General features: G+C 36.9%; 1 protein-coding gene across 1 annotated transcript; it reads left to right on the top strand.

The window, feature by feature from the left end:
- The first annotated feature begins 4,112 nt into the window (after nt 1–4,112).
- LOC107414530 (hevamine-A-like) lies at nt 4,113–5,076 on the top strand. Its single transcript, XM_016022667.1, has 2 exons — nt 4,113–4,384; nt 4,569–5,076. The coding sequence occupies exons 1-2, from the start codon at nt 4,113–4,115 to the stop codon at nt 5,074–5,076; spliced, it is 780 nt and encodes a 259-aa protein (XP_015878153.1).
- Nucleotides 5,077–10,056: the final 4,980 nt, after the last annotated feature.

Here is a 10,056-nt window from a genome sequence, read left to right as displayed (position 1 = left end):
CGGCCACAACTGATCGACCCATTTTCTGGCCACACGCGCTAGACACCCTTCATCCTCTCCTCAAGTCCGGCCGACCCACCAAATTTCACGGCCATCAGACCACTGACGCGCCGGGATCGGAGCGTTTTTCGGCGAGGGGCCGGAAATCTTCAAACCGTGATTTCTCCTCCGTCCGGCCTCTGTTTGCCTCACCGCCGGTCCCGTTGGATTGCTCTCCCCACGATCTTCAAATCTGCAAAATATCACAGCCAACGGCCACCGCACGAGCCGCCGCCGACGGTTGCCGGTGACCGCGGCGGCTCGCCGGAAATTACTGTTCCGGGGAGTACCCAGTCCCCCGGTCGGCTCCTGTCCACTGTGTTCGACCTCCTGAACCTGAATCTGGCATCCGTTTCCGCCAATTCGCGACGGTTTGGGAGAATTGCGGAGCCGAAACCCGAAAAGCTTTCCGGCGAGATTTCTACCCCGTCGGGTCCGATCACCGGAAAGTAAGACCGAATCCGTGATCCTCATCACGCGAGCTTTGATTTGGTATACAACTCGTAACCTTTAGATATCGTTTGGTGTTCGCTCCCCGGGTACCCATTTGGGAGTTACCCGAATAAAATATTAATATTTTTGGTTGGTACACTCTGGTTGTTTAGGTGCGCGTACGAGTGGTGGAGTTGATCCCGAGGAGGATCTTAGTTGATTTACGCGCTCAAGGTGAGTGACCCACCTTCAAATTAATTTCGGGAATTAAATTTGTGATTATTATGTGTGGTTTGAATATTTGGAATTTAATTTCTATGTGCCAAATATTTATTTGATTTATTGTGGAATTATTGGTGAATTTATTGGATTTAAGAAAATGTGCATTTTATAAATTTATGCCATGTGAAATTATTTTATGGTTTGAGAATTTTGAAATTCTTGTGGTTTTAACATTAAATCGGGCATGATTTGATTTTCAAATATTTCAAGGAAAATATTTGTTTATGTTGGTGACTCCAATTTTTATAAAATATGCCCATGGAATATTATGAGATTTAATTATTATATTTCGAGAATTATTTATGCTATTGGAAAAATGTGAGTATTTGAATTGGTGGATTTGGGAGTTGGTGGATTTGAAAATCATGGAATTTATGGTATTAACTATAAAGAAATTGTGGAGAAATTCCGGGTTCAAGAGGATAGAATAAACCCGCTATGTTTATGCAAAGTGTGAAATTTGTTATATAAATTAAATATGTGGATTTTATGATTTTTAGATGCACCGTGCACGTACTGGTGTTCTGTTTATATGTGATATGGATATTGTGCACACGGATGTGATTAGCGCACAGGTGGATGTGAGTAGCGCGCAGGTGATATTATGAGGTTGTCCTGTGGTTGCCATCGGATGAGGGTAGGCCACCCCTCCATGGCCGGGACACCAGGTTAGCAGCGGCGCAGTGGGACGCCACGCGACCGTATGCCGGTTTCTTTCTATAACCTCCTGTCTGGTGGTACCTTGGGACGCTGGGTACTGTTAGCTCCACTGGTATATAGTGGGTGCATCAAATGATTTTCAGAACTGGGTTTTAAGAATAAAATGTTTTAAAACTGTATTGGAATTAAAAATATAATTATTACTGTTTCTGGTATTTATTTGATGTCTTGGTTTTCGGGGAATACGAACAAAGGATTTTGTGAAAGGATTTTAAAAGGGGAACTTTTCCAACTGAGAGAATTGTAAGGGTTTTGAGAGAAATTATCATTTCCAATTAATTATTTTTTTATCTACTTATTACCGTGGTATTATATTGTATAGTAGATAGGTCACTCACTGAGATGATTGGCATCTCACACTCTTAAATTCCGTTCCCCTAGGTCCAGGTTGGAGACGTTGATTGTCCGGGGCGAGCCCAACGTCTCAGTTCGTTGCCGAAGGTTCAAGAAGTTTTTCTTCCCTTTTTCCTCTCTATCTTGTATTGCTTCTTTATCTGTCATTTTATAAATTCCACATTTATCTGTATAATGCTCTGTATACTATATTGGACGTGTTGTTTTTATTTATTGCACTGAGTTGCAGCTGTTATTAATTGAAGTGCTGAAATTTGTGGAACAATTTGTAGTTTGCGGGAGGAATAAGGGGATGAGTATAGAAGTGTGTTTTTAGTGCAGGTAATTTGTGGTAAGTCCATCCCTTAGGGGAGGCTCTGCCGGATTTTCCATTGGAGGGTACGGTAGGGTTTTCCTGGGATCAGGGCTTGTCTAGGGTTCCGGGGAGGAATTCTGGACGGATCCTGACAGTTTAATTCCAAATTATAGCAAATCAATTCTATTTTAAAATTTAAAATACATATAAACAAAAAATTTTCATGGATAATTATTAAGCTAGAGCAACAATTTACATTACTATTGCTTTTAAAAATATCTTTTATTATACAATGGAACCCACCAAAACTAAATATTTGGATTTGCCACTGTTTATGAACATATTAATGCTTCCCCCTTTTTTAAAGTCAGTGAGCTTTTATATGGATCCAAAATGCAACCCTTGGTGCTAAAAGTTGACGTTGAAGCAAATGGTGAGAATAACAAATATAACTTGAGCAATCGTTCATGAAACCATGAACTTTTTGTAATTCATGCCGCTGGACTTTTACAAGGCTTTTGATTTTCCAAAAAGATACTTTTGAATAGCTTATGGAAATTAAATATAATTTCTCCTTTGGTAAAGTTCACTTATTAATCCCAACGAATAAAAAGTGTTCTAAGTCAAAATAACAAAGTTCACCTTAAAAATACTATGATTGCCTAATTACCCAAAGGAGAGAATAAATATTGACACAGAGGCTGGTTTTTGGAGAGTATGAGCACACTTGTTTCTCCTCTCCACAAGAAACCCCTTTTCATCTCCTTCTGGAAATATAGAAGGAGCATAAAATAAAGATGAAATGATTGCTGGATTAAGGGTTGTATTTTATCAGTTTTTGGTGTTTACTTGTGAAAGGATTGGAGCTTGGAAAATTTGATAAGAAGACATCTATTTAATGTGTAAAACAGCTGGTGAGTCAAACCAATTTTGATCATTAAAAACTTTTGGGCTTCAATAAATGGGCAATCATTAAAATGCTACTCGAAGCCCAATATCTTTTATATTATGAGCCTACAAATACCCCCAAATGGGTCAATATGATAAAACAAATGGGTTAGGTTTCTGTTATAATTTTGCGCCAACATTCCATCTCTATTTATGAACCCCATTAAAGTAGTAACTTGATCTATCCTGCACTTTAATTTAGGTTGAATTAGTCATTCTGCCAATTAAATTTGCTATCATCAAATGGACCCCTGACATAGTGACTAGTAGAAAAAATGAGATAAAAAAAATTAATTTATTTCAATTCGACAAGCGAAGAAAATTTTTAACAAAAGATTGATAAAACAAAAAGGTTAAAAACAAGTTAATAAAGAAAACTTTTAAGAGTTAAAAAAAAAAAAAATTGAAAACAACTTGCAAATAATAATAAAAAAAAATTGAAAACAAGGATTAATTAAGAAAATGAACGTTCAAAAAAATGGTAAAAAAAAATGAAAACAGGGAGTACTAAATAAAAACTCTTAAAAAAATGAAACAGTAAAGTAGTCCAAAACAATATACAAGAACAAATCTTTTGTTTTTATTCTCCACCGCTCTCTGCTATATAAGGACCACTGTTCTTTATTACATAAATATAATTAAGGAGTAAAAATGAAATGGGAAAAAAAAAAAAAATGACCACTTGTTATACATGGTGGTGCATAGATCCACAAGAGATAGAGGACCACCTCCATAAGTTTTGCCCTCGTGTTAGTTGTTTAGGCATGTTCTTTCCTCATAACACTCTTATGTGTACTGTTCGATAATTTTGTAAGAGGCAAATATTTTATTTTCATATCAAATTTAGCACTCAAAACCTCTCTACAAAAGGATGGCAACTCTCAGGCAAAAACCATATATATCAACTATCAATCATACAATTAGACCACAAATATTTTGAGCGATCGTAGCAGCCAAAAAAAAAAAGTTTGAGCAATCGCAGCAACCAAAATAAAATAAAAAATAAAAAAAATAAATAAAGAAAGAAAGAAAGAAAGAAAGAATGCGTCTTCTAGCCAACCTTCTACTCGCTTGCCTCCTAACCTCGGCCTTGATCCAAATCTCTAATGCTCAAGGTGGCATATCCATCTACTGGGGTACATATGGCAGCGATTATTACGATGAAAAAAGTCTAGTGGAAACCTGTGAAACTGGGTTGTATTCTATCGTAAACGTAGGCTCAGTTTCCCAATTTGGCAATGGCCTGGATATAGAAATCGACCTTAGTATCACTGCCCTCCAGATACATTTAATTGCACCCATGTTGGCGAACACGTAAAGATTTGTCGGAACCTTGGTGTTAAGGTCTTCATCTCACTTGGAGGAGTTAATGGAAACTATAAGGTAACATCTTCTTCAGATGCCTTAAATGTTGCAGAGCAGTTATGGAATACATTTCTGGGTGGTCATGACTCATCCACTACACGTCCTTTTGGGGATGCTGTATTCGACGGCGTAGATTCAACTTGTTTGGTGACGATACGGTCTTCCATGATTATCTTGCAAGATACCTGAAGGATTATAGCGAAGAAGGAACAAAACCTGTCTATTTATCTGTAGCTCCTCAATGTCCTTACCCTGATGATTATCTTGAGGATGTCATTGACACAGGGGTTTTCGACTATGTTTGGGTTCAGTTCTATCAGACTCAGCAGTATCGCAATGCTACGTGCGAGTATACTACTGAGGCTGGAGCTGATAATCTTTTAAGTGCATGGAATACATGGACTTCGTCGCTTAAGGAATCAGAGAAGTTGTTTCTGGGGTTACCAGCATCCACCAATGCCTCTTTTACTGGGTACGTCCCGGCTGATGTGCTAATTAATCAAATTCTTCCGGAGATCAAAGACACGTCTAGGTATGGAGGTGTGATGCTATGGAACAGGTATTATGATATTAAGAGTAATTACAGTTCCTCCATTGTTGACCATGTTAATTTGGAACTTATTCGCCAAAAAACCGACTAAGTATGCGTAATCCTTCATCATGTGAACTATGTATGAACGAGTCACTTGTATCCACCCTGTTATTATTATATTAAGTACTAAATAAAATTGGGTACAATTGGGTACTACTATCACCCTTCTTTAAATTCCAAATGGTGGGTAATGTAATTTGCTTTTCTACTTTTTATGGAATGATCCGTGGAATAAATGTGCGGAATTAAATAAGTATCCATTTCAGTTTGCTGTTTCTATTTAAATTCTCCCTTTGCTAGCTATTAGTTAAAGGAGAAGGACCATTTCCTCATATAACCTTTACCTAAGTTTCAAGGTCTTTTGGCATGTGGGATTGACAAATTGTATGACCATGATCTATTCTCTCCATTAAAATATGGTTATTTCTTATTAAGTCAATATTATTAATATAGCAGACTAAAATTTAATGCTATTTTTTTCCATGCAAAGACTTATATTTGTTCAAATATGAAAAATGAAGTCCCAATGTCAGGATTCATCTAAGATCTTTTACTAGAACCTTAGACAAGTGCTAATTCCACAAAAATCCTATCGGACTTTTCAATGGAAAATCCGATAGTATCTCTCATAAAACTTGGACATGTCACAATATTCTCTGCACAGAAAACACATTTGTAAAAGTACCATCTTATTACTCCCACCTTACTACATTTAATTTCCACAACTTTCAGCACTTCAAATAACATACAGGGAAGAAGTGCAATAAGTAAGGTGGTGTCAAAAATAGGTGGCTGGTTTGGGAGAAATTGGCCTTGGAAGGAAATAGCGTTTTACCCAGAAAAAGCCCCGATCTGGGTGCATCGTCAGTGAGTTGCCGGTGATTCTTGGCTAATCGTCTGGTTTTGAAGGGTGGCTTAGGATGGTCTAGTGCATGTAAGCGTTTGGTGGCTGGAAAAGGGTGAATCGAGGATTGGCTGATTTCTCACTCTTTCTCCTCTCTCTCCCCTTCTCTCTACTCCAACTTCATTTTCAACCAATGAAATGCCACCCGTGAGTGTCACTATGCACTCACAAGATAGGCTGAGAGAGTGACACATGGCACAGTGTCGATGGGCACTATGCACACGTTTTACACACTCACAGTTGTACACACAATAATATCGTCTTAGAAAAATTTTACAGGTTTATAACTTTTTAATCAAATGTCCAATTAAATGTATTGCTAGCCTATGAACTCATGTCGAAGAGTACTTTACAACTATATATAAGTCAAAACAAAATTTTATCCAAAAAAAAAAAGTTAAACACAGCACTTCTTCAACAAGTCAAAACAAAATTTTACCCAAAAAAAAAAAAAGGTTAAACACAGCACTACTTGAACAATTCGAACCATAACTTGTTCTGCTCATAACTTTCAAACAGTACCTTCGTTTTTTATGTGCTACTAGTCCACGAATTTGGGTTGATGTGTACTTCACAACAATGTTTCGGTCAACGATGATTAATCTTGATCAATAAATATAAGAAATGGAACATTAAAGGAAAGAAATCATTACCATTGGTTTTCTTATTGTCATGTGTTATTGGATTATAAAAAATTTAGATAGAGAAGATACAATCCTATTTGAACATTGAATTATTTACTTCTGTTTGACTCATGTTATATTTTTGGTTTTGTGATGGCAGATTATTGAGCCTAAACACAATATTTTTGGGGTTGAGTCAACTATTGAGATCAATCTGTTGAGATAAATCTTTTAGGAAGTGTTAGTCCTAAATTTTGAGATTAAGAATCCTATTCTCATTCAAATTACATGTGGAAGAGTTTCAATTTTATTGGAATTGAAGATCATTAGAGGCTATATAAGGGGATTATATTTCCTATTTCGTTTACCTTTCTCTATACACACATATATATACATACATATTCTCTCAACATAAATCATCATTAAGAATTTTCTAGATTTTTCTTAATTTGTTCATCATTTATTTTATTCAGATTTTGCTTGGAAAGTTCTTCTAATTATAAGGCAGTAAAGAATCTACTGAAAATTTGTTCCTTATTTTTTATTAGTCATTGTTAGAAGTTAGATAATCATAGATAAACAAATAGTCACCTATCACATAATGTTTCTATATGAAGCAACATTATATTACTGGTAGATATAGATATGGACATAAAAAAATGATAACAGAATTTTTATTTTGATTTTTTTTGTCAATATTAATATAAGTTTTTATTTTTTTAGCAAAATGTTTGATTATTTGGGTCAACAATCTGTAGTGTGGGTGACGCCACCTTTGAATTGTAATAAACTCAATAAATAAATAAATAATTACGTGTGGACTGAGTATAATTAGATTTACTGGGACATGTAAAAATGGAGACAGCATAATAGGATAGGAGATCTTATCCTGGATATTCCATTTGGACAAATACAAGCTAGACAAAATGGATTAAACTTTTTTGATCTTTTTTGTTTTCTCCATTATTGTCAGGACCCGTCCAAAGTTCCCCACCGGAACCCTAGACAAGCCCTGATCCCAGGGAAACCCTACCGGACCCTTCTGTGGAAGATCCGGCAGAACCTCCCCTAATGGATGGACTTACCACAAAATTTCCTGCACTGAAAACACACTTCTATAATTGTCCCCTTATTCCTCCCACAGTACTACAAACTGGTTCCACAAATTTTCAGCACCCAAAATAAAAATACAGTAATCCAGTGCAATACAAATACAACAAGAGTGAAAGAAATAGTACAACTGCAATAAAAGAAGAACAGGATACTTCACGAAGTAAAACAGCGATGAAGATCAAGTCCGCTCCGAATGAACACCGACAACCTGGTACCTAGAGGAACGGAATTTAAGAGTGTGAGATGCTAATCATCTCAGTGAGCGACCCTATCTACTATACAATATAATACCACGGTAATAGGTATATAAATAATAATTATTTGGAAATAATATTTTCTCTCAAAACCCTTACAATTCTCTCAGTTGGAAAGGTTCCCCTTTTAAAACATTTTCACAAAACCCTTTTATTCATATTCCCAGAAAACCAAGACATCAAATAAATATCCGAACAGTAATAATTAATTTTAATTCCAATACAGCTTTAAAACATTTTATTTGTAAAACATAGTTCCGAAAATCAGTTGATGCACCCCCCTTTGGCCGGGACACCAGGTTAGCAGCGGCGCAGTGTCAGGACCCGTCCAGAATTCCTTCCCCGGAACCCTAGATAGCCCTGATCCCAGGGAAATACCACCGAACCTTCCAACGGAAAATCCGGCAGCACCTCCCCTAAGGGATTTACTTACCACAAATTCACCTGCACTGAAAACACACTTCAAAAATATCCCCTTATTCCTCCCACAAACTACAAATTGGTTCCACAAATTTCAGCACTTCAAAACAAAAATACAGTAATCCAGTGCAAGATAAATACAATAAGAGTGAAAGAAATAGTACAACTGCAATAAAGAAGAACATGGTACTTCACGAAGTAAAACAGCGATGAAGATCGAGTCCGCTCCGAATGAACACCGACAACCTGGTACCTAGAGGAACGGAATTTAAGAGTGTGAGATGCTAATCATCTCAGTGAGCGACCCTACTACTATACCATATATTATCACAGTAATAAGTATAAATAATACTTATTTGGAAATAATATTTTCTCTCAAAACCCTTACAATTCTCTCAGTTGGAAAAGTTCCCCTTTTAAAACATTTTCACAAAACCCTTTATTCATATTCCCCGAAAACCAAGACATCAAATAAATATCCGAACAGTAATATTATATTTTTAATTCCAATACAGTTTCCAAACATTTTATTTTTAAAACACAGTTCTGAAAATCATTTGATGCACCCACTATATACCAGTGGCGCCAACAGTACCCAGCGTCCCAAGGTACCGCCAGACAGGAGGTTATAGAAAGAAACCGGCATACGGTCGCGTGGCGTCCCACAGCGCCGCTGCTAACCTGGTGTCCCGGCCAAAGGGGGGTGGCCGCCCTCTCCGATGGCATCCACAGGACACCCTCATAATATCAACCGCGCGCTACTCACACCCACCTGCGCGCTAATCACATCACCTGCGCGCTAATCACAACCGTGTGCACACTAACCATATCACATATACCATATCACATAATCAGAACACCAGTACGTGCACGGTGCATCTAAAAATTATAAAATCCATAAATTTAAATCATAAAACAAATTTCACATTTTTCATAAGCATAGCGGGCATAATCCATCCGCTTGAACCGGGAAATTCTCCACAATTTCCTTATAATCCATACCATAAATTCCATGATTTTCAAATCCACCAACTCCCAAATCCATCAATTCAAATATCCACATTTTTTCCAAGCATAAATAATTTCTCGAAATATCATAATCAAATCCCATAATATTTTATGGGCATATTTCATAAAAATTGAAATCACCAATATAACCAAATATTTTCCTTGAAATATTTGAAAATCAAATCGTGCCCAATTTACCATTAAAACCACACCAATTTCAAAATCCTCAAAACCATAAAATAATTCCACACGGCATAAATTTGTAGAATTCGCATTTTCTTAAATCCAATAAATTCATAAATAATTCTACAATAAATCCAATAAATATTTGGCACATAGATATTAAATTCCAAATATTTAATTCACACATAATATATTCATCAATTAAATTCCCCAAAATTAATTTGAAGGTGGGTCACTCACCTGGAGCACGCAATTAACCCATGATCCACTACGGGATCAATTCTACGACTCACCGGTGCTCCTAATCGAAGCTCGAGTGATGCTAATCACAGATCCGGTCTTAATTTCCGATGATCGTACCCGACGGGGTCGGAATTTTATCGGGAAGCTTTTCGGGTTTCGGCTCTGCAATTCTCCCAAACCGTCGCGAATTGGTGGAAACGGAAGTCGGATTTGGGTTCAGGAGGTCGAACACTGCGGACTGGAGCTGGCCGGAATTTTCGGGGTACTCGCCGGAACAGTGA

The sequence above is a fragment of the Ziziphus jujuba genome, chromosome 8 (genome assembly GCF_031755915.1).
Source record: "Ziziphus jujuba cultivar Dongzao chromosome 8, ASM3175591v1".
In the NCBI taxonomy this organism is placed as follows: domain Eukaryota; kingdom Viridiplantae; phylum Streptophyta; class Magnoliopsida; order Rosales; family Rhamnaceae; genus Ziziphus; species Ziziphus jujuba.
The sequence above is the reverse complement of the archived record's forward strand: the minus strand, read 5'-3'. Positions and strand labels throughout refer to the sequence as shown.

Coding starts and splice junctions, on each gene's coding strand:
- LOC107414530 (XM_016022667.1), top strand. CDS start 4,113: ATGCGTCTTCTAGCCAACCTTCTACTCGCTTGCCTCCTAACCTCGGCC. Junction 4,385..4,568: donor GCACCCATGTTGGCGAACAC/GTAAAGATTTGT, acceptor TCGACGGCGTAG/ATTCAACTTGTTTGGTGACG.